This window comes from Melospiza melodia, chromosome 1 (genome assembly GCF_035770615.1).
Source record: "Melospiza melodia melodia isolate bMelMel2 chromosome 1, bMelMel2.pri, whole genome shotgun sequence".
Lineage (NCBI taxonomy): Eukaryota > Metazoa > Chordata > Aves > Passeriformes > Passerellidae > Melospiza > Melospiza melodia.
This window is the reverse complement of record NC_086194.1, coordinates 42,541,323-42,565,797: the sequence shown is the minus strand read 5'-3', so window position 1 is coordinate 42,565,797 and position 24,475 is coordinate 42,541,323. Positions and strand designations below refer to the sequence as shown.

At 38.5% G+C, this 24,475-nt stretch overlaps 1 protein-coding gene across 1 annotated transcript in view; it reads left to right on the top strand.

Moving 5' to 3' along the window:
- The first annotated feature begins 3,139 nt into the window (after positions 1 to 3,139).
- The window catches only part of TOPAZ1 (testis and ovary specific TOPAZ 1), a 39,303-nt gene continuing 17,967 nt past the window's right edge, over positions 3,140 to 24,475 (top strand). The window contains exons 1-10 of the mRNA XM_063176886.1: positions 3,140 to 4,301; positions 5,705 to 7,461; positions 7,534 to 7,633; positions 7,703 to 8,546; positions 10,982 to 11,043; positions 13,363 to 13,493; positions 15,448 to 15,509; positions 18,650 to 18,756; positions 20,956 to 21,041; positions 21,744 to 21,881. Coding sequence (XP_063032956.1) covers positions 3,140 to 4,301; positions 5,705 to 7,461; positions 7,534 to 7,633; positions 7,703 to 8,546; positions 10,982 to 11,043; positions 13,363 to 13,493; positions 15,448 to 15,509; positions 18,650 to 18,756; positions 20,956 to 21,041; positions 21,744 to 21,881 — 4,449 coding nt within the window. The remainder of the gene's footprint in view (positions 4,302 to 5,704; positions 7,462 to 7,533; positions 7,634 to 7,702; positions 8,547 to 10,981; positions 11,044 to 13,362; positions 13,494 to 15,447; positions 15,510 to 18,649; positions 18,757 to 20,955; positions 21,042 to 21,743; positions 21,882 to 24,475) is intronic.

Here is a 24,475-nt window from a genome sequence, read left to right as displayed (position 1 = left end):
TTGAAGTGTCTAGAATGAACAAGAAATCAGTGAAACAAAGCAATAGATCAGCAAAAGTTGAATTAGTTCTAAAATTTAGATATGGCATTGAGATAGATAACTATAAAACTCAAGAAGAACAAGCATTTATCTTTATTTCTAAACAAGATATCATTTAAAAATAAAGTTTAAACATTTCCTTGCAATATTAGTAATTCAAATGTTGGAATGTGAAAATAACTAATTTTTCATCCATAAACTGTTTATATGATTTTGTCAAAGTTTTTTCCACTTTAATAACGTACAGTTTTAATAAACACTTGACACAGGATTTTTAAAATATGCCTATATATTAAAATTCTCTTATCTTTCAAGTATTTTTAAAAGATGGTTAAATTGACCCACTTTGCAAGACAATGTTTATACTACCTCTTTTTAGCAGTATTGTAAACTGAATGCAAGCTGTTTTTTAACATAATCCACAGCTGCTTCAAAATGTCCTTTCTGAAGCTCTAGTGCTTTTTTCAAAGTACTTTAATGAAGAATGCCTTTAATTAGTATTCATTTCAAGTAGATTTTTATTCAATTTCATAAAAATCTGGTCTGAGGAGAGTTCTCATCATTGCAAATAACTGACTAAATACTAACATCCTAAAAATTTGAGCTAGCAGTAAGGTAATTCATATGCCATTTTCCCAGATTTCCTTTACTTCTGCTTTTCAGCATGTCTTCATCTTGCTATAAAACTTAAAAGACTCTGTTACTCACTGAAGAAGGTTTGAAATGAAAGGTTAAATGGCTAAATTTCACCAGAGCTGAATGTTTTATGTAATACCAGCCTTGCAGAACACTGACAATGATAAATACTGTGCAGTTAACTCCCTTTTATTAGGTCCTTTCCGTCCCAAGGACTAGAAGCACAATACTGAGCCATGGGAGAAAATGCCTAAGAAATCTGTATTTTCTGCTTTTATTAGCTTTAGTTAGCCATTTACTGACTTTTTGTACTTAAGCATGTATGTGCAATCTAAAAATACCACAAGAAAATTAAAGTTAGCAATTTCCCAGCCTCCCTGTTGTTCTTTCTTCATCTATGGGGAGATTTTAGCAAAAATGCAACATTCTCTGTCTTTATTTGGACTGAAATATATTATTTCTACGTCTGGGTGGAGAAACAGAGATGAAGTGAGTTACGTGGGCTGAAGTCATACAGTGAGCCAATGCCAATTAGTAAAACACACCTTTCCAACTACTCTTTTAACTTCACAGGACTGCACTTCCAGCAAGTTGTGACATAAAGCACCCTATTTCTTTGCACGGATCTCAAACTAGGATGTATGAAATGTGAACACCAGAAAGCACTAAGCCACAGTGAAATGAATTTGAGTAAGGTGTTTCATCCCTCAGAGACCAGCTGAGGAAAACACAAGGAGACTGCTTGCAGGACACAGTCATTTAGCAGCCATGTGCAATTTTGCTGATGGTATTATTGGCATTAGACTACCACCTTATTAAGTTTAATAATTTGGGATTTTCATAACACCTGCCACTTAGATTGAGCCTTTGTACAACTATTTTTTTTAAGCTAACTTCTACATGTTCACATTATCATGCAGTGTATGGTTCTGAAGCTTTGGTGTTCTCCATCTGTGTTGAATTTACCACCCCATTCAAAGCCCAAACACCAACTTCTATTGTTTTCTGACAATACAGTCTTTTTGAGTGATCTTTTCCCCCTCACTCAAGTCCGAAGAACCTGTATTATTTGAAATACAAAGTTGATGCCCTCAGAACAAGAGACACATGGAGCTCTTAGAGCAGGTCCAGTGGAGAGCTTTAAAGCTGATGACAGAACTGGAACATAAAAGGAAAAGCTGAAAGAGCTGGGCCTGTCCAGCCTCCAGAAGAGATGGCTGAGAGGGGACCTCATCAATGTCTGCCAGCATGTAAAGGTGGGTGCCAATGGAGCCAGGCTCTCCTTGGTGGTGCTCAGCAGTAGGACAAGAGGAAACAGCCAGAGAGTGATGCACAGAGCTCTGCTGGAATGTGAGGAAGAACAGCTTACTGCAGATAACCAAGCACTGGAACAGGTTGCCCAGAGAGGTTGTGGAGTCTCCCTCACTGGACAGATTCAAGAACTCTCTGGACATGATCCCGTGCCATGTGCTTGATGGCCCTGCTTGAGCAGGGAGATTGGACAAGGTGACCGCACTGTGGTCCCTCCCAACCTGACCCATTCTGTGAAACAACGGCATGGCCCGTCAGTGTTGGCGAGCTTCTTTGGAGCTGTGCTCGAAGAAGGAATCACTGAGGGGGATGGAACACCCGACGAAATGGGCGAGCCTGGGTGTTTACCTACACGACTCCGACCTCGGGCCGAGTTGGGCCTTTGCGCCCAGGCTCTGGCAGTTCCACACCGCAGCCCGGTCTCTTGGGCGGCCCTGAGCCTGCGGCCGGGCCCGCAGCCCCGCACGACGCTTCGGGCACCATGGGGGCAGCACGACGGCTGCGCAGCGCCAACCAAAGCGCTTGGCCGAGGGCTGCCGACACGGGGGCACGGCCGCCCGGAGAAGCCGCGCTCGCCACCCCCATTGCCGGGGTTGGACCGCGCAGGCGGCCCAGCCGATCCGGCGACAGAGCGAGCGCGGCCAGGCGGGTGTTCCCGCCGCCCCCCGCCTCGCCGCGCCGCGGAGCCCCCTCACGCCGCCGCATCACCGTCGCCCGCCGGCGCGGCGGCAGCTCGGCTCTTTGGGCGAGCGGCTGTGCTTGGACGAGGGGAACGGATCGGTAGACGAGGGCAGATAGTGAAAGGGAGAGGGTGGGAAGGAGGCGCGGGAGGCTGCAGGCAGCGGCCTTCTTCAGTTTGGAGAGGTGTGGGGCCGCTTCCTTCAGCGCCGTGGTCTGTGAGAGGTTGCCTCGGGTGTGTGTTTGGGGGCCGGGGCAGTGAGGGTGTCAGGAAGGGCTTGTCGGTGGCCGTGGTTTTTCTCTGGACGGCCTGGGCTCCGCCGGCAGTCCCCGGAGGCGGCAGCCTGGGAGGGGCTGTCCCCCGCTCTCCGCTCGGGCCTGCAGCCATCGTGGGTGCCGAGCTAGCGAGGCTGCGGCGGAAGCCGCGCTGGCGAGCGGGGTTTGTGGGCTCTGTTGCCGTCTCTGCGCCACCGAGATGCCGCAGTTGAGGTCAGGGAAGGTGGTGAGACCCGGCGAGGTGGAGCTGGTTGACCCCGAGGTCAGCAGCCCCGGCTCTCCGCAGGCAGGGTGTGAGCCACAGGGAAAGCTGGTGGTCAAGCGGGGTCGTCGCCTGGCACCAAAGAGAAAGCCTGAGCAGCCCTTACCTTTCTTTCCACAACCTACCACGCTCTCTCACACTTCCTTTAAGTGTTTTGCTCTTCCTATGTCCATGCAGAAGGAGCAAGGTGAGAACAGACAGAAATTCCCAGGTAGAAAAACTAAGGGAATCCAGCACAGGAAGTCTCCCCGAAGAAGCAAGGGTGTAGCTTCACTAATTTCAGACACAGATGAGTGTGAAGATTGGCAAGCAGCAGCCACGGCTGCAGCAATGTGCTGGAAAGAGACTCTGAGAGGGACAGGTCAAAGCCAACAGCTGTTTTTCTCAGGAACTACTTTGCAGAAAAAGTTCTCAGCAGGGATTGAAAGGAATGAACATTGCTCAGAAGACCTGAACTTCTCAGGTTTCCACAAGGGTTCAGGGAGCTCAGGAACAGAAGGCAAACATTCCTGTATGGAAGTAAAATTACAAGTCCCGAATTTGAAGAGGGGAATTGAGAGCACAGAGAGACATGGAATATCCTGTTTTCCAGAACCCGAAGTTCTTCAACCCAAAAATGTCACGTGGAGTACTGAAGTGCAATGTACTGACTCTACAATGACGCAGAATATGCAAATCCCAGATTTTAGGAAGAATTTGGGTGCTCAAGAAGTTGTCCCTGAACCAAAATCTCAGGAAGAGGTTTTCATACTAGAGAAGTTGAATGGGTGTCCATTAGTTGGATCAAGAACACTAGGGACACAGGAGAAAGAAGAGAGGTGTTTGGGCAAGAAAGGCAGGAGATTGGTTAGGAAACCAAAAGTACATGGTCCCAAGGAGAGGGGTAGTTCTGCCTTGCTAAAACAGCATACACAGTGTCCAGAGTCCAGGAAAGGAGCTCTGAGCAAGAGGAACAGAAATGCCTTGCTGTCACAGCAGCTGCAGGATCTGAGTGGACAAGAACAACCAACCACCAGAAGAAAGACTCAGAAGCATTGCCTGAAAGAAGAGCAGCAGAGCTCAAGCCCTCAGAAACGACCAGACAGCCCAGGGGAAAGTGGTAAGCGTTGGTAGCTCCATTGTAGAAGTGCAGGTACAGAATTTGTGCTCCCAAATTGGTCCTGAAGTAAGACCCCTTTAAAAACTGGCTGCTGACTTTGAGAAAAGCTAGGGTGTGCTTCGCAGTACTGTGAATACCACCAGTCTTAGAAGACAACAGATTTTCAGAAAGAGGAAAGGCTTTTCCTGAAGGAGAAAAGAAGCCTGTTTAACACCAAGGAGAGGAGACCAGTTAGCCTTTCAGGGGGGTAGAGGAAGGGGGGAGGAAGGGAGAGAGGAAGGGATATGGACAGAAACAGGCAGGCCGTTGGTGGGGAGTGCTGGGAATTTGTTTCTCTCAAAAGCATTCCCCACCTTTCTTCAGAGGTGGTCAGCCACAAGCAAGAAAGGGGGCAGTAGTTTCAGCAGTGCCAGAATAAGACAGTCAAGTCTTCATTCATCTGTCTATTATCTGTTTATTTTTGATTATGTGTGATGTTGTCTTAACATTGTCTGCCTTTATAGGATGCTGGGGTTTGCTCTCAGGACTTTTTAGTTGCTATTTTATGAAAAATCCCAAAAGATGTAGAAGCAATGATTGTGTTTTGATGTTTTAAGAGAATTTTGAGTCAAACTGGAACAATTTTGAAAGAGGGGTTTTTAAAGTCTTTTTTTTTTTTCCAGGATGTTGTCTAAAAACATTGCTTTTGAAGTGAATACATTCAAATGACATATCAAATGACTGTAGATTATTAATATTTTATCTAAAAAACATATTCTGAAAGACAGATATTAACATTGTGTTTTACCTTGAAAACAAAGGTCTAAAAAACCCAGCATTGTACTAGTATGCTCTTGAGTCCATTCTCTAGATTTTCAGATATACAGTTTTTTACAAAATCTGTATTTGCTTTTAAATAAGAAGTAGTAGTCTCTAAAAATGCAAGTCCTTCAATTTTTCTGGATCTTCTTGATCAATCAAATGCATTTGGTTGGACTGTGTATCTGAAAGATATTCTTACAAATTAGTGTTCCTACGACAGAGAATATGCTGTGCAAACAAAAGGTTTTAAGGCTGAGCATGCAAACAGCATCTGCATTTTCTTGCCAGATTTGCTCTTATTTATTTTCCATTTATGTGGAGTACACAACAAATACACAACTTCCAGTGTCCTTATGACACTGTACAGTTCTGCTCCTCTTTGCATTTGTTCCTGAAGGTAATACATCTTTTTTACTCTTAAGTGTCCTAATAGCTTTCATTAAAAAAAAAAAAAAGTCATAAAACTTCACTGAAATATTTTAGCCTTGTATAGTGTCATGTTCTTTAGCAGCCTTTAATGTTTGGGGGTTTTGATTCTCTTTATAAAATAGTCTTTTTCTCTTAGAGTTTTCTTTAATGACATTTCTTTGGTTTTTAATCAGCAGAGGAGCAGTTGAAAGCAATTGAGCAAGACTCTGGTAATTCACAGGCTGTAAAGAAGGTTAAGACAAAGCAAAACAGGGTAGAAGATTCTAAGGAAAAGGAATCTCACTATTCTAAATCTTCTACAGTTTCTGCTTCAGATGACACTGAAAGCAAGAGCTTCCTATGCCATGCTGTAACAGAAGAGCCTGGTGTGCAGTGTAGAAAAAGGCAACACAGATCTGGTAAAATCAGGCGCTTGCAAAGTTCAAGTGTGACTGCAGCTGAGGAAGTGATGAATGCTTCTGCAAAATGTGGTGCTGAACGTGGCACTAATGCCCTAAACCATTGCAGTGGCTTGCTCTGTGCAGCTGAAAAGAATCCATTTGTGGTGTTACAGGACTGTTGTTACATCAACACGTTAGTGAAGCCTTCAGCTAGTGGAACTACCAACAGTTATAAATTAAATGGATTCTTCCATGTAGCCCATGGTACTGGAGAGCTGAGTGATAGAATTTGCAGCACTAGTAGAATGCAGAATGAGAGATCACTCATAAAAGGTGGTTTTTCACCTAATAAAGAAAAGAATGAAAATGAAGAAGGTTGTGTTTCATGCTGCCTGAGTGAAAGCAGCAAGTGTTTAAGGGGAAAAAAGTGGAATATTGGTAGAAAGCCTAGAAAAAAGATGAAAATCACTGAGAAATCTGCAGACATGGCTAGTAAATGCAAGAAGTGTGAGTTACAAACAGAAGCAGCAGTTACCATGTCAAGCTCATTTTCAGTTTCAGGACTAAATCATACTTTCTCAACTTTGTGTGATCATACATCAGATTTTGATACAGAAAAAAATACTCAGGAAGTAAAAACTGTATCAGCCTGGAGAAAGAATAGTACCAAATTACTTGCATTTGAAACTGGCTTTAAGATGACACCTGAGCTCTCTGCAATAGTAAAAGGAGAAAATTCAAGCAATGTGGCACGTTATGCAGCTGCCTCAGACAGCCGTAGAGCACTAGCTCAGATCCATGATGTTTCTGATCACCACAAAAGCAAGACAGGAAGAAATTTGAACAAAGTTACTAAGAAATTGCAGCAGTTTACCTGTCAAAGAACAATACCCATGACTGGTAAAAAAGTTTGGCCTGTTGAATCTTGTGCCAGGACTTCTGAATGGTTTCTTAAAAGTCATAGGTTCATCTCAGAAGGAAAGAGACTTTTAAAGGCTGCTTTTGAGGATTCCTCTGATAAAAGCAGTGTTAAAGCTGTGGAATGTAGTGCAGAGACTGGGAATGTGAGACAGCTGGATTTGCATACACCATTGGCAGAAATTACAAAAGAAATTACACATAAAAAGATTGATGCAAATATTGACTGTCAGGCTTCACATGAAACAATGGAATCCTCTTCTGTGGATTTTTATGAGACTTTGACAGTGAACAATGAAAATGGGGAATCACCAGTTAATGCAGATAAAGATGCTGTGGCTTTTAAACGTGATGTGCAAGAAGTTAAAGCAACCTTGAATTTTGCAGCAGAACAAAAAGATGAAGATGAAGGAGATATAACAGAAGGAAATGTGTCTGTGACAGTCCAGAACAGTACAATAAAACAAGAAGATAAAGATGAAGGAGTTGTGACAAATAGAGACCTGTCTGTGACAGTCCAAAATGGCACAACAAAACAAAAGGATAAAAATGAAGGAGAGGTGACAAACAGAAAGCTGCCTGCAACAGTCCAGAATGGTACAACAAAACAAAAGGGAAAAAATGAAGGAGATGTGACAAACAGAAACCTTCCTGCGACAGTCCAGAATGTTATAACAAAACAAAAGGATGAAAATGAAGGAGAGGTGACAAACAGAAACCTGTCTGTGACAGTCCAGAACGGTATAACAAAACAAAAGGGAAAAAATGAAGGAGATGTAACAAACAGAAACCTGCCTGCGACAGGCCAAACTGGTATAACAAAACAAAAGGATGAAAATGAAGATGTGACAAACAGAAACCTGTCTGTGACAGTCCAGAATGGTACTTCTGCAAGTAACACAAACAGTACAAACTTCAGCCCTAAAGCATCAGTAGTGAAGCAGACATTTTCTGATTTAAACCTAATTAAACCATTAACCTCTGGAAGCTTGACAAAATTCAAAATTCCTTTATGCAGAAACAAACCTAAATCCAAGAAACGGGAATCTGTCCATTCATTTGAAAGCAAAACTTGTAGTCCACTAGAGCTTCTTGAAAGCACTAGTCCAGGAAGGCAGAAGACAGGTGAAGAGACTTTCTTGGTAAAATCTGAGCAGGGTCCTCTTCCTGTCTTGAGCGATGCTGGATCTCCAGCTTCCACACAGAAAAAAGCAGATGAGATTGATAGTAAGGACTTCCAGCACAATGGTTCTGTAAACCTCTCTGATGAGACGTCTGCGCTCCCTGAAAGTTTTTCTACATATCCACATCCTCTTCTTGATGGACAGCCAGAGCCATCTGTGCCTGATTTCAGTGGTTCTGAGTGTGTGCTGAAATCTAGTTTTCCTGATCATTCTTGGAATGCAGTCGACCCCCTTGTTGGATTAGAAATAAATGGTGATAGAAAATCAAGAGGGAATTTTTCACAAAAAGTCAAAAGTCAAAATTTACCAGACGTCCTTGAAGCGTACAACCAAGATGTTCTTGTCATTGATGTGATTCAGGATGACCCAGACCTTTTTGGAACCAGTAATGAAGAGGAGCTTGCACCTGCACGCTGTGAAAATTGTCCAGTGAAAGCATCCTCGGCAAACTGCATTAAAGACACAAAGGTGTATATTAAACCTGAGTCTCCTGTTACATCAGAAAATAAATACTCAGTAGAAAGTAGTTTCAGGTATGCATATCATTCCTTTTTTATCACAATATTCCCAGGTACTTTTATCTCATATGCATATGCTTTGGTTGTAATGGTCAGGCTTCCTTAGAGAATTCCACTAATTTTTGTTTAAATTATTTCTTTATTTGATTTTCAGTGTCTAATTTTGATTGAGCTATGACAGTATTCTGAATGCAGATACATTAACTTGTTCTTTATAAGATCTGGGATAAACTCTGAATTGTAGGACAAGGTAGTCCTAAAGTGCTTGTTTAAATGAAGGGAAATATGAAAATAGAAACAAAGATAATTAATATTCTTGATTTGAGATAGCAGCTAGCCCTTTGAAGGCAGTTTTCTTAGTTGTATTATACTAGAAATGTTTTTACTTTTTAGGTGTAGCTTATTCTTCTCTTGAGTCTGTAAGAGTAAATGGTTGTCTCTACAATAGTGTTCTGTTCTGCCATTCTTCTTTCCTCTTTTTCTCCTATCCCCAGACATGTGAATATTTTTCAGGTATGTGATTTGGCTGAAGTGTTGCAGAGGTTTATCATCCTGCATCTTCATTCAGCAAGTTCCTGGTGTAAATCATCAGATGTTAATATTTTACTGGGTTTTCAGATGATAATAAAAGTCATAGGAGGAGTAAAAGAAATTTAAAGTAGAACCTAACTTTCGTAAATGAGATAGTAGTTCTTCATGGAATGAACTCATCTATTGTTTAGTCTATTTTCTCTCTGAAGCTTTGATACTTGTGTTCAGTGAAAAAGTTTCAAGATTGAATTTTTCATTTTTTTTCAAAGAAAAAAAAAGATATTTAGATAGAAACAATGCAAGATTTTCCTCCAAAGATTAGTTTTTTTATTGGGATGGGTGTTCTAATTTCTTTTGTGGCTTTATGCTACCTGTATTTTAAATAACACTTCAATTATTTTCAGGATTGTACGACCTTGTAGCTGCATTCTTTTTTTTTTCTAACTCTCTTCTCTCCTTATCCTTTTCATTAAACCCATGTGCAAAAGAGGAAAGGGATCTTCTTTGAGGTGCTGAACACTTTTTTGAACATGAGAATATAAAACTTCTTGATATTAACAGAATAAAATTTCTGCCAAAACAAGCCTCTAGAGAACAGAGCGAGCCTGTAGTAGGAGCAGCCAACTTCTTGAGAAGCAGCTAGGCTGTAGCATAGTAAATTTATTAGAAGTAATATTCATTTCTTTCTGATACCTGTTGAATTTGTTTGCCATTAGCCAAGGGAAATAAAAATGCATGGTTCTTCTTTCTTAGAATTTCCCCTGCATTTGGTAAAGAAACAGGCAAAATTTCTTGTTTTACTTTTTACCTTCCATAATTTGATGCAGATCATTAGATGATGATTACACATAGTTGATAGCGGTCAGGAACATATTAATATTATAATTCAATATGAGAATTATTATTAGTATTAGTATTAGTATTATTAGTATTATTCTTGTTGTTATTGATATTGTTATTATTCAATATGAGAATATTGAAATAAGTTTTGTTGGGTAACTTATGATATTACCAGATAGTACCAGATCATGTCCAGGTTTTTTTGGGTTTTTTTGGTTTTTTTTTTGGGGGGGAGGTGGGGGGGAGTTGAGAGTTTGTTTGGTTTTTTCTTAGTTTTAGCAAATACAACTGGGACTTCAACAGGTTATTTCTCTGATGCTTGCTTTTTACATAGAGAAGAATGCTGGTCACTTCCAGGCATAGGGAAAACATTCTGGCCTGAAGCCTGAATGTGGCAGTAAAACTAACTTTTCACATATGCTTTTGTTTGCCACTTTCTCTTGCCTTGACTGGACAGCTTGCTGTCATTACACTTGGTGTCATTCACCAGGTACAGGCTTCTAGAATGTGTGATGATCATGAGCATGTTTTATATATTCTATGTGTAACATTTAAGATATCTATTTGTCCCTCCTGAGCTTTTCTAAGAAGTATTTATTTTTCCCTAACTTATCTTTGAAATAGGTGAAGTATTTTCCTATGAACAGTTGTTTTTGTTACTCTCTTTGAGATTCATTGTTAAGCAAATTATTTTGAATATAAAATTACTGTAAATCACATTTTTTTTTAGAAACTGATGAATTGGCTCATTAGCACAATATTTTCTTGATTTGCTATACAGAGAAAATTTCCCCTCCCAGTATTTTAGTCAAAGATTAAATGAGATCATGAGCTTTTACTGAAAATTTTGAGTTTTGAAATGTCTTGGTTTTACTTAACATGTTTAGGTGTACGTCTGAAGGGATGAACATAAGAAAGCCAAAAGAGAAAGCTAAAAAGAGTCATAAAACTGTGTTGGTTGTAAGTGTTCTGTCCACGGCTAAAAGTATTACTGAGAACATTTGATTTTATGTAACTGATAGATTATTTTTGCTTTTGTGCAAGATGGTAATCTTAAGTACACTTTTTGTTCAAAACAGATGCATGCAAGAATCTGGAAAGTCAAGTGATACTGAAAACTCCTGTAATTTGATGTTAAAAGGTAAGGGTCTCTGGAAATTTTGGTATATAATCCAAAGAAGAAAAAAACAAACAAACAAAAAAGAACTTGTCTACTTGTCTGGTTTTGTATTATCTTTTTATTGTTACAGCTGTTTGTTTCCTAATGCATATTGAGTCAACATCTTGCAAAATGACACAAGCCTGAGTCATAGAGGGAGCATGTACTTCTCTGTAGTACTTGTCTGTTGGTAGGACTAGTGGGTTGGAGTGGGTTTTTTTAATTTTGTTGTGGTTCTGGGGTTTTTGACATTTCTCTGACAGTTCTAGGCCAAGAATTCTGTTAGTTGGTGAAATCATAGTAAGACTCTGAGTCCTGTAATAGTGCTTTGGAGTTTAGGTCAGAGTTGGAGGTGGTTGTTCTGGTGTGTTCATCAGCACACAGAATTTTGTAGTCAGGTTCATTTCCAGGTTGTCCTTTCAGGGTTTTTTTTTGTGGATGCTATGCCCATTCTACTGAGACAGTGTTTTGTTTTTAAAGAATGCCTTTTCTAATGAAATAAGGTTACTTCTTATTTAGTGGGGTTTTTCTTCCTGTTTAAAGCAGAACAGTCCAGCTAAGCAGCACATGCATGTGATTTGTTTTGTTTCCTACTGGTATACCAAGGTATACCTAATACAGAAGTTTCTGCTAGATGGGTTGGAAGAACAGGATTTTGACTTTAGATAGAAGCCCTTTACTGACAGTGGTGAACATACAGAGTGCTGAGACAGGTTTTGGAGGTTCATGGTGTTTCCCTTCTGTTATCCGTTTGTCAGCTTGTTGTTAATCTTTCGTTCTGACATTACATGTTGATTTTGCTTTAGGCTTGAAAGATGTCTGTGGCAGTACCTCTTGTGCTGGTTTTCCACATTAATGTGTTATGTTCACCTACAAAGAGTGATTTCAGCAGATACTGCCTCCTGGAAAGGAGTGACTAGAGACTATTAGGGGAAGAGAAGATCTCAGGTTTCAGGTATTAGAAGGCAAAATAAAAGGTAATGAGGTTTTAAGAGCTCAGATACCAAGAAGCAAGTTTCCTTAGGAGGAGTCAAGAGGAGTTCGCAGTTATGCCTGTGGTCATGTAAAGAGATTGGAGCCTGGGCCATGGAATCTGCAATGCTGAGGTGATTGAAGCCAAACCTGGCAACAAATTTTGTACTATTCAGTAACTTCTGCATGTTCTTTGATCTTTTGCTTCATGTTCTAGCAGACTTTGAGGCTGAAAGTCTTTGGTTCTTTTTGTGGTACCTAAAGTCCTTCCCAGATATGAGAAGCAGGATCCCATCATAATCTTAGATGAATATGCACACAGTAACTTACTGTTTAATATATGACTTTTAAAAAAAACCTGCACAGAACAAAAGAAGGGTGCCTGGTTTTGTTAATTACTGACTATTTATGTATTTATTTAGAAATAGGTGTTACTGCTTTGGTGTCCTGTGTTACATTAGTGAAGTCATGGCTCCTTGCCTTAGTGGCTTCACCATTTAAGAAGTGGAAAAAGTACCACAGTTAAAATATTCTGGATGACATCAATCCTCTTCACCTTTCAAGTGGAAATCTTGTGTATGTTGTCTTCAGCCATATGTGTCTTGTACTTGGTGATCGTAGAGACCAGGGACTGTAAGAGAAAAGCCTGTCCAGACTAATCTGATTCTTTCTTCCTGTATCTGGACAGCACAGTGCAGTTGGAAGTCATTTGTGTGATCCAGTAGTGAATTTCTTTTCTATGCAGAACTCTTCTGTTGTACTTAAAGAGCCCTTTCAGAAAGTTGCAGCCAGGTGTGTCATTCATTTCCTGTGGCATCTGCTAAAGGTGCTGAAATTTCCTGACACTGAATTCTTACTCAGTTTACTATATCACAGGAATTTGGAGTTTCTTAGAGCTTTCTGTATTTAGTTCAGGGTTGCATCATGTCAGTGTGATTAACTTATGCCCTTTTGTAACAAAGGCAAAGTCTTTTTGCTTAGCAAATTGCCACACATATCTTTGGCTGTGTTTTAATAAAACAGCTTAACTGAATTTATTTCTAAAGTATTGAATTCAATATTCTATAAGTAAATGTGTTGTACTGTTCAACAGGGACCATTAAAGAACATAGTGCTTGGATAGAACTTTAATTGCAGATTCAGCCTAATATTTATTTGAAATGATTCCTGCCTTAAGCATGAAATATTTTTCCATAAATTTCACATTTAGAGGGTCCTAGGAGTTCTTAAATATCATTAGTTCTAAGCCTTTGTACTATTTAGGAAATAAAAGCTTTGTTGTCTTGTGGCATGGGAAACACATAAAGCAATGCGTTTATACATTTTCAGCTGAAGATGTGAAGACCCACAACTCCTCCAGAGGAAGCAGTCCTACAGGAGATGTTAGTGAGGACTTTCTTGAAGATAGGCAGCAGAGCAAACTAGATGAACTTTTGACAAGTTTGGATGTGGATGAAAAGGTACTGAGAAATTATGCTTTCTCTACTTAAATAGTTTAAGAAATTACAATCCACATAATTGGATAATTTTAATTACTAATGCTGTTTTATCAACAAAATCTTAAATTTCCTGAAATAAAAATATTAGCATTTAGTAGATGACTGTGTATTGGCAATGTAATCTTCACTTAACAGAACTTGACTTTTGTTTAATTGTCAATTAAACTTCAAATTGGAAGTGAAACAGGATATTGTTACATCAGTTGTTGCAGTAACAACTGATGTTGTATTCCCAATGGTATGAAAATTACTGTTCCAGTGTACTCCTATGAGTACTGCTTTGCATGTATGACATTTTTACATAACATACCTAATTTTAAATGTGCTGTTAAATGCCTCTCAGTATCAGAAGGAAGGGGCCATGTTGGAAAGCTGGGGAGCTGCGCAGCCATCATGCATCAAAAAAAATCATTCTGGGCTTTGTTACTTGGGCAGAAGGGCCTTTAACATACAGATTTCTGGCTGTTCAGAGGGAATAATTTTCATGCTTACTGACTTTATCTGACCTTTCTCTCTCTTCCCTCCTCTAGATAATAAGTCTAGGTCTTTTAAGACTTACTGAAGTTTTATACTATTTGCTTCTTTGATAATTAATTGGAATTTACATCTCTCTGCCACTCATACATTGTTGCTTACTGTTTTCCACTACTCCAGGAGTGGCTAGTGGTTTTAACTGGATAAGTTAAACTGTAAAATTCACAGGGTTAAAATTGGTGAGTAATTGGAAAGTTAATCAAACAGCAGAGAATTTGCCCTTTAAGCAAAAAATTGTTTAAAAGAAGAGAAACATTTCCTTCAGCAAATGGAATTGGGGTGGCTAACATGCAATTCACAAAGTTAACAGTGCCGTTTTGTTTGCTGATCTTTTGGAGAGACAAAAAGGGTCTGTCAAATTGTAAGGTTTGCTGAAGGTGGGGTACTTGTTGCAGTATTACCAGGTCAGTCCCATTTGGATTGTTTCATAGCTTTGTGGCTCTATAAAATCAGCGTCCTAGTGCTTCCTTTTCTGTGCTGTGTTGGACAGTAGAAAATATGTACAAATAATCTCACCCAACCCAAACTTAAACCACAAGATGCATACTAAGCCCTAGCTAAACCTGTTCTGTATGTGGATAGAAAATAGCAGTGCACACCTGCAGGGGGAATGCGATGGCAGAACCCTTATTGCAGGTACTCTACCATCCGGGGAGATTTTCAGATTATGCTTTTGTGATGGTTTTTCCAGTTAATAATCCTGTGAGAAGGGCAAAAACTACACATGGAGAAAATGCTAAAACTATTAAGGAAGTGGTAAAATAAAGTTTGGAAATCCAATGAAAACATAGTCATCTCTAGTTCTTTGGCTATAATCAATTTGTAATAGAATATGAAGTCCTAAGTTACTTCGTGAAGCCAGGATTCTCTGACTTCATTCTGAATTAGTCTTTTCAGATTCTCTCCTCCAAATATGTTTTGTGCTGTCTTTTTTCTCCATATCGTGGGGGATTTTTTAACTGTCCACGATTGCATAGAGCTGAGAAAAAGGCTTAAATTTCTCCTCAGTGCAGTTTTAAATTTCATTAAACTTGTTGGAATAACTTTTGTGGTGTTCCACACATCTGTCAGGCACAGTTAAAGTTGGGCAGTGGGCATAAAAATTGCTGAGATTATTATGGGAGCAAAGAGAAGTGAAGACAGTCACACTATCTTTTTTTCCAATTAGCAATCATTATTTTAAAGTACACAGTGTATAAAAGCAGTCTGTTCATTAACAAAGATGTTGTAGGAATAATCCTACACACCAAATAACAGTTTTTACAGTTAAGGCTGTCTTACCACACCTTGCAATGATCTCTAACAGTTTTAAGTCTGTAAAGCATAACAGCCTTAGTAGTGCTTTGTTGTACCTGAAAATAACTTATGAATATTTTCACAGCTACAGCTTGCAGATGGAGTGCCTGATGTTGAAGAAGAAAATAAGAGTGAAGCTGGAAAAAGGTATATATAGTGTGTCTTTCATGTAACCTGTGCCATTCCCCAGTTACTATACAAATAAAACATGATGTTGTTACCTGAAAACCATCAGTATTTAATTCAGTTTTCCATGTTACTGTAACTGTGATGAAGAAAATAAATACATGAAATAATATAATTTCACTCCACAAAGTACAGAACAAGTTTAGTCATAGCCTGACAGGACAATAGGGCTTATTTTGACTTTTGACTGGTTACAAAATATATTAACTTCATGTCAGTGTCTCACTTTTGCATCTCAATGTGAGCATAGCATGAGATGCATTTCTTGCCACAATAGAACTTACCAGAACTTACCAAAACCAAACAATAGTAATAAATAAGTCTTTTGCTTTTCGAGGCTTTCCTTTTTGTTTTCTGCTTGTGAAAGAATTGAAAGATCTCATTCAAATTCAGGCTGACAAATATTTGTACAGCAGTAGAAAAAGGTGCTTAAAAACATGTCACATGCAGTTAAGGATGTGCTTTACTGTTCTTCTAGCTTCAAGCTGTGTTTGCAGTGTTTATTGTACACATTTCGTAGTCTGATTTACAGAATCACAGGATCACTGAGTAAGCTGAGTTGGAAGGGATCCATAAGGATCATCAAGTCCTGCTCCTGGCCCACCACAGTGCTATTGCCAAGACTCACACCCTGTGCCCAGGAGTACTGTCCAAATGCTTCTTGAACTCTGACAGGCTGGTGCTGTGACCACTTCCCTGGAGAACCTGTCAGTGCCTGACCACCCTCTGGGTGAAGAACTTTTTTCTAATATTCAACCTAAGTCTTCCCTGACACATCTTCAGGCCATTCCCTTGGGTCCTGTCACCAGAAAGAAGAGATCAGTGCCTGCCCCTCCTCTTCCCCTCACGAGGAAGTTGCAGCTGAACAGACCAGGTGACCTCAGGCATTCTTCACCAGGCTTCCCCTTAAGGCACTTCACCATTTCATTGCCCTCCTCTGGACACTCTCTAATAGTTTAATGCCTTTCTTACATTGTGGCACCCAAAATTTCACAAAATATTCAAGGTGAGGCCGCACCAGTGTAGAGCAGAGCGGGACAGTCCCATCCCTTGGCCAGCTGGAGATGCTGTCCCTGATGCCCCCCAGGACACGCTTGGCCCTCCTGGCTGCCAGGGCACATCTGACTCCCATTCAGCTTGCCATCAACCAGGACACCCAGGTCCCGTTCCACAGCACTGCTCTCCAGCCTCTCATTCCCTGGTCTGTCTGTACTTGCAGGGTTGTCCCATCTCAGATGCAGAATCTGTCACTTTCCCTTGTTGAACTTTATACGGTGGGTGATTGTCCGAGCCTGAATTACTGTCAGACTGAGACATTTTCATTCATCAGCAATCCAGAAATAAGAGAGAATTCGTTTTTGTAGGAAAGGTGTACTTAGGATAAAATTCTCAAGTAATTAAAAGAGAAATAGCTTATTTTTGAGTGTTGTGGTTTAGGAACAGTAATCACCAATTAGCTACTGCAAAAATTAACCCTGTCCTGGCTGAAACTAGGACATAGTAATTTTCAAAATAACCAAGAAACCTTAGCTGACATAGTAGAGTGTACTGCTTTTTTTCCAACTATGCTCACATTTCTGTGACAGACTTGAGTCTGCCAGAAGTCTGTTAGTGGAGAATACTGCATCTTTTTGTTAATCCACTAGAGAGCTCCAAGCTCCTCCTTCTGCTATAAAGTACCCATTTAAATTTGCCTTAGTAGCATAAATAGTTCTATATATTACAGAATAAGTAGATTGTGCTGAACAAATTATGTTTGTGCAATGCAGTACTCTGTGTGGTTAGAGAAGAGGCCTTCCTTTGGAGTTGAACTATTTTCTCTAGTTTTACTGGAAAATGTTACCATTGCAAAGTTTTATCTAGAAGAAAACATAGTTGCTGTTCTTATTTAGCAAACTCCTCTTCTAGTGATGCTGTTACTAAAAAAAAAATGCTTGTAGATCTATATAGTTTGCAGTTCCTGGCAAAATAGTGTGTAGTTTCATGTTTAGATTAAAGAAATCTGAAGGAAAACTGCTATGAAAATCCTATTGTGTCAGAACTGAGGCTAGCATCATGAGGAAGCATAAGATTTTATGTGGTAATCTGAAATTTATGAGTAACTAAAACTGCAGATTTTTTGTTCCCTCTGGAAACCAACCCAAATGCATTGATGAGAATAAAGATTCATCTTGAAAAATTTGGATTTGTTAACTGCATTTTCTTTCTTTCTACATTAGCATTTTTATTTCAAATTATATTGAAAACGTCCTAAAGTTTAGGAACTATTTGAATTGTCTTGGTTATGAGAAGTATTAAATATTTGGAATCCCTTATAGGAGGTGGCAACTCTGTCTGCAGAGGAGCCAGCAGGTTAAAACCAGGATTGTACTGAACCAGGATTCTTAATGGAAAGGGGGAAGGGGAGCAAGATCTCATGAAAGGGGATTATATTTTTCCTGTGGCTTTGTTTACAAATACAGAAGAGATTACCAAGTGTTTTGCTAGCAATATTTTTATCTTATTTTTGAAAACACCACATTTTAGCCATTTAATTCTCTGGAATGTACATATTTGAGAATAAAAGCAGAACAGTCTTTAATTAGGGTTCTCTTTGAAATCACCTAAATCTTCTGTCCAGTAGTCAGTTTTTAGGAAAGAAAACAGTTGACTCTTTAGATGTAATTTGAAGAGCCTTGGGATTTACTCTTTGGCAGATATTACGTAACAGACTAAGCTTAAGTAGATGCTTCTTCAGAGGTGACAGAAATCATCTCAATCTTCTTGTCAGCATGGTGGTGGGAGTGGTTCACTGGTGCTTTTTCTACTTATTTATTGAATTTCCTATGGTCATGCGCTAGGGCAGGATAATCTCAGCTAAAATCATAATCAGATTGGACCAGGCAAATGAGAGTAATGAAAGTAAAATTGTTGGGACTGCTGGCTGTTTAAATTTATGGCAGGTTTTGAAGTGTTGCATAAAGTGTTGCATAAAGTGTTGAAGAAATTCTCATCTTTTATACACTTAATCCTTCTTTTAAGGCATGCAGTACATGAATGAAACACGTGTTAAATTTGGTTAAACTAATTTTAACAAAATTTTGGTTTTTAATATTCAACAGTGACTGTAAATACAAAGTGAACTGTGAATTGCTATCAGGATTGCCATTGAATGACCAAAAAGTAAATATCTTCAGTGGAACTACAGAGATGAAATCCTGGACAAATGGTATTGTATGCTGTGTTGATGAGCCCATCATAATTTTTTATTTGTGCTTTATTTGTCAATGAAATCGTAAGGACTGTCTTCAGTTCCTGAAGATATTGATGGGAGTTTTACTTTGCATATATAAAAGTAAAACTGTAAGATCTCTTGGTGGGTTAGTGAGAGGTTTGGGGTTAGGTTTTTAGCAGAATTCTATTCTAGAAATAATTCTATCTGGTATTTTTGCCTCTCAGATACTTTAATGGTAGGGGAGTGCATGTGTTCTTAGTAGTCTGACACATTGTGTTTGACATGTATTATCAGCAAGTAACTTGTTTCCCTTTATTTGTGGTCAGAGAATGTGACTGCAGATTGGGTTGGTTGATTGTTCATAGTAAGATTTGCTGAAGTGGTTTGCCCATGTTGCTGAAGGTCAGAACTTTGTTGTTTATGCCAATTCAAATTGTTTTGAGGCATTCACTAGACTGGATCAAATAATTATATGGATTTCATAAGTAGCACTTCTTGTTGACCCAGTCTGTTTCACATGTGGGACAGATATCTGTGCCACCCGAGAAATCACAATGGAACTGGAGTCACTGCACATAACAAATCTGACATTTAGCCTTGCATAAATGTATGGTTCATTTGGCATATGAGATAGAGAAAAATAGGAATCAATTACTTCTGGATAGATACTGCATTCTGTTTCTTTGCAACAGGTGCTTTGGAAATCATTGTTTTTAGAATTATTGACTAAAATGGATATTTATAAACATGGATTTATTGAATTAAGATCAGTGACAGGGGTTCTTGTTTAGTTTCAAATTGTACTGTCAGTCTGAGCTTGTAGAACAATTTTATCATCATGTCATTTAACAGTATTTTCAGGCAGTGCAAGAAGCATATGCTATAAAGAAAACATTTTGAATATGTCTTCAGACTCCAGTTGTTTGAAACTATTCATGTCTTGGGCCTTCAGAGTACACCTTCTGAAGATCTCTTCAAAGTCTTCCTTCTTAAAGTTATTTGAAAGTTGCCAAAGCAAGAGTTTCTGTGCTAGGACAGACAGGGCAAAGCAGCCTTTTAGTCCGAGAACTGTGCAGGCAGGATTTGCTATTCCACTTTAGGGCCTGCTTCCCTACAAGTCTGACCTACGGTCAGCAAGGGAGAATGCAAACTCTTGAAAGGAGCTGGTCAAAAACTTTGTGCTTGGGGATGGCAAGAATCTGGAGAAAGATCAAATTCCCTGTGGCATTTTTCTTTAGCTGTGGTTAGCTCTTTTCTCAGCCGTTTTCTTGGATTGGATACTAAATGTATCCAATCCTGAACTTATTGAGCAGCCCACCGTCACTTCACAAGTTTTTGCAGTGTGACAATACATAACATTTAATACTCATTGTTCTACATTGTGCTCTATGCTTCCTATCCTGGGATAGCCCTATCTGTTAGGAAGACATGGAGATTAAGAACTATGTACCTAGCACCAGTCTGTAGAAGAACATTAATTATTGGATGCTCTTTAGTAACTTTAGTTTGCTGGAAGGGACTAAGCACCCTGTCTTTTGAGCACTCAGTTCTTTGAAGGGGCCAGATGGGAATCCTAGAATGCAGGGCATTCAAAAACTCTCATTTGTCTTTAGATGTGGAGTTGAAAACTTGAACTTTTATCTTCCATTAACATTATTCAGTTTTCAAAGAAAGAAAACTGTCATTCAATAATAATTAAAGTTCTAAAACCAAGTTTCATGGTTAAGAAACCAGTTACTTATACTGGGCTTAAACTTTCTACTTGCATTGCTTAAAACATAAGAATATGAAAGGTTTTCTATCTATTAGTTCAGAAAAAATAGCTTAAATTTAGGGCTAGTGATGTTGGAATGCAAAGATTACTGATAAAATGGGTAGGTTTTGAAATTAAAACTTCTGGATATTTTTATTCCTTTTCTTATCTCTGTAAGTTAGAGCAGGATCCTTGGATAAAGTAGTGAAGTTTTTAATTTAAATGTGCTTACTCTTGAAGTTTTTGTAAAGTCTCACTTTTAGGATAATTAAGAAAACTGTAATTTAAATTACTGGCTTTAGACTGCATTAATCAAATTGTCATTAATCATTTCTGTGACTTGAAGGAACTATAAATATAAAGGAAAATAAGATAAATGAGAATGGTTTCAATATGATTCATTTTTATTATGTGATTTGTGCCCTCATCCTAATTTTTAGGTTACAAATCTTCGGGAAGAAGTACTTCACTGCCATTGAGGAATTGTGGAGATTTTGAGCCATGGAAGATGGAGAAAAATGCAAGTGTGAGTTGTTAAATCTTTGCCTTTGGCACTAAATTTCTTATGGCTATTCAGACAGTTCCCCATGTATCAAGTCACAAACTGTGAATCTGTATATGTTTATGTTTTTACACCTTTAAAGGTGCTATCACTGAGTAAGTATAATTTACAAGAACAAAATCAGTGATGAAGGGGCTGCTATTCACAGTGAATTTTTCTTGATTTCTGTTTTCAGCTTAAGCAAAATTAAATAATTATTTTTGCTTTATTGGTGTTCATAGAACTGAAAAGCAGACAAGGTTTCACATGTTCAACACAGCCTGCTTTATCCATGATGCTGGGCGCTGGAAAAGGGTTAAGGAAATTGATGCCCCAGAATTCTCAGATCATGATTCAGAGCTGTCCAGGAACTTGTCACCTTTCTCCTTCCTCTCTACTCATTGTCCATCTCATTAAGCAGTTCTTATATTATCCCTGTTTGTGGTCTTCAAGACAGGCTTTTGTTGTATTAGACAGTAACGTGATATGGCAAGGGACTGATCTTAGAAATGCTGCAAGTACAGTAGAGAGGTGAGGGTTGTTTCAGAGGCTGAATTATAGATCACATTTTCTGCTTTTGTTTAGAGTTTGTAGATATTTTTAAATTTTAAAAAAACAAAGACCATGTTTCCTTTCAAGAAATATTATTTGGCTTTTTCTGCTTGTTGTAATTTTATTTTATTCCAGGCTTCTCATTCAGTCCAGCAGATCCTTGATGCACTTAACTTGCCCCGTAAATACTGCAGATATTATTTCATGACTTCACGTGGGTGTGAAAGAACAAAATGTTGGTTCTGTCATGTTCCAGGACAAGGGGATGAAAAGGTAAAGTATTTAGTGAAGTAGGGAAAATATTCTAAATGTGAACACTTTTTAAAACCAAAGCATCATCTCCTTTGTTCATTTACATGTGGAAAGTAAGTTATCAATCAGAGAATGATGGATGAAAAAATTGTTGAGAAATTCTTCCTCCCAAGATCTTCTAAAGTTTTTTTTAAACATGGTGTAATTTTGAACTAGTGGGTGCTTTAACATACATCAGCAATTAGGCTGTACAAATACAGAGTAGCAGATTCTGAGACATTTCTATCCTGGGCATCAGAGACTTGAAGCAAACCTGTGCAAAGACTTTGTATGTACTTTTAAGGCCAAAAGCCATCTGTGGTATATTACCTTGTGCATATTTGGTGCAACAGTAGGCGTGTTTGTTTTAAGATGCTGTAATCTCCTTAAATAGAGCACCAATTCTCATAATATTTGCAAGCAAGAATAGTTTTCCAATGATGGGCAAATTTTCAAATCATTTTCAGATCATTTAAGAGAGGCATTTTGAGTTTAATGCTTCCAAGAAATGTGCAAGGCAAGCTAGTTGTACTGACAAGTAAAAAGGTTTTGAAATTTGCTGTATGAAAGTTTCGTAAGTTAACTGAAAGTAAATAAAAACATCAAAGCAGGTAACCAATAACAAATGCCTAACTTGTTCTCATCAGGTCTTACAAGATTTATTTCTTACCTACCATCTTACTGGTATGAGTGCAATGTTATCATTGATGTCAATAAGTAAAAAATTTCTGAATCAAAATGTAAAAAATCACTTGCAGGTAACCTGTTAGACATGATTGCTAGAAAAATTAACACCTAAAGCAGCTTGTCCATCTTCCTGATATCTTAAATATACTGTGTCCAAATTTTTAAAATACATCAGTGTAATTTGGTTTTACTTTTCTTAATGTTTTTCTTTTCTTTTGTATTTATTTTATATGGAACATTTTTCCTTTTTTCTCAAGTGTGATACATGTTTGGCAGGCTGTTGTGAATATTTGTAATTTTCAGCTAGTTTATCTGAATTATTGTGGTTTTTATTGCTTCATTATATTACAGGCACACTAAAGAGTTGTTTGCCTATGACTATTAAAAATCCATTCCATTCGATTTGACTTGTGGTACAACACTCCAGCAGACTTCAACACTTCTACCCACCAAACCTAGACAAACTTTCTTGGTAGTCTAAAAGTATGCCTGAGTTTTGTTTGTTTGTGTATGTATTTATGTTTTTAGACCTGTCCTTTTAAAAATTATAATAGGCCAAGCACCTCATGGTGGCACCAAAGTACAGAAAAGAAAAACAGGTGAAGAAGCTATAAAGGCGTCTGATCTTGTGCAGGATCGTTTATTCCAGGAGGAATAAATCTCTTCAGGAGAACTGTTAATGCAGACTGATATTCCATTTGCTTAGAGCTCAGTGTTCTCAGTGATAATAGTCACTGAGTGTTTGAAGAGAAATACCTTTCCCCATAATGATATTTTTTCTTTTTCGTTAAGTAACTGGTTGATGCTTTAAAGCATAACTTCCTAATATTTAACACTTTACAGATGTAGTTGATCACACAAGACAGCCATGCTTGAATTCATAAAAACATCATATGTTTTGAAAATCAGCATATTCTTGAGCTCAGCAGGTTGTACAAATTATCAAATTTTTTGGGTTTTTTTTTTAAAGATGCCTTTCATTTTCAAACAGTGAAATCTGTTTTGTATTAGATAAAGTAAACAGAAGAGTATTTAAGGGAAGGGTGGGTCTTAACAATATGTGTCAGTGATAGAGAAGAGGGTAAAGGAGATGATGCTGGATTCTACTCCATGGTCCTCAGTGAAAGGACAAGACACGGTGAGCTTAATACAGTAAATTGTTTTGCTCAAATGACATTTCAGAGTGTGGCACAGGCAATCATTTCACGGTTAAATAAGTGGTTTCAAAACATGTTGTTATGCAAGCCTTTATTTCTCTTCGTGAACCTCACTCATTAATTTTTTTTTTACTCCTATCCTATTGAAGAAGTTTTTATTTTCTGTGACTTCATATTCTCCTTTTCCTTCATCCTGTGAACCTCCTAACTGGAAATAAAAAGTATATAAAATAGGAATATTTCTTCCTTCATTAGTGTTATCTTAAAACTTCAGGGCCTTGGATATATGCTTCTGTTGTGGTGGATCTTGTTTTTGTTTTTTTAATGTGTCTTCCTAAAGAAATGTGATTCTACACTGTCTTTTATTTCTGTCTCTAACCACCACTAAATGACCTTTGAACCTTTTGGTGAGTTTCAGCCACATTGAATAGGAATTGTGCATCTCAAAGCTTCCACAGCATTCCTGTAAGAAGGATCCTGGTTTTGATCTTACTGAGATAAAGGCTGCAGTATGGGGGTTTCTTCCGTATTAAACAACAGAATGGGCACTGGCTGGGAGATGCTGGAGTATTTAGGGAATTCCTGTGCTTGTTCTTCTGAATAAGCACCTCTGTGTTACTGTAGTAGGGCCATGCTCTTAGTGGAGAGTTGGTTGGTTGGTGCTATAAAACACAGAGGCCTTTATTATGATTTTATTAAATTGTCATGTTAAATGAGTCAGGGAAACAACTG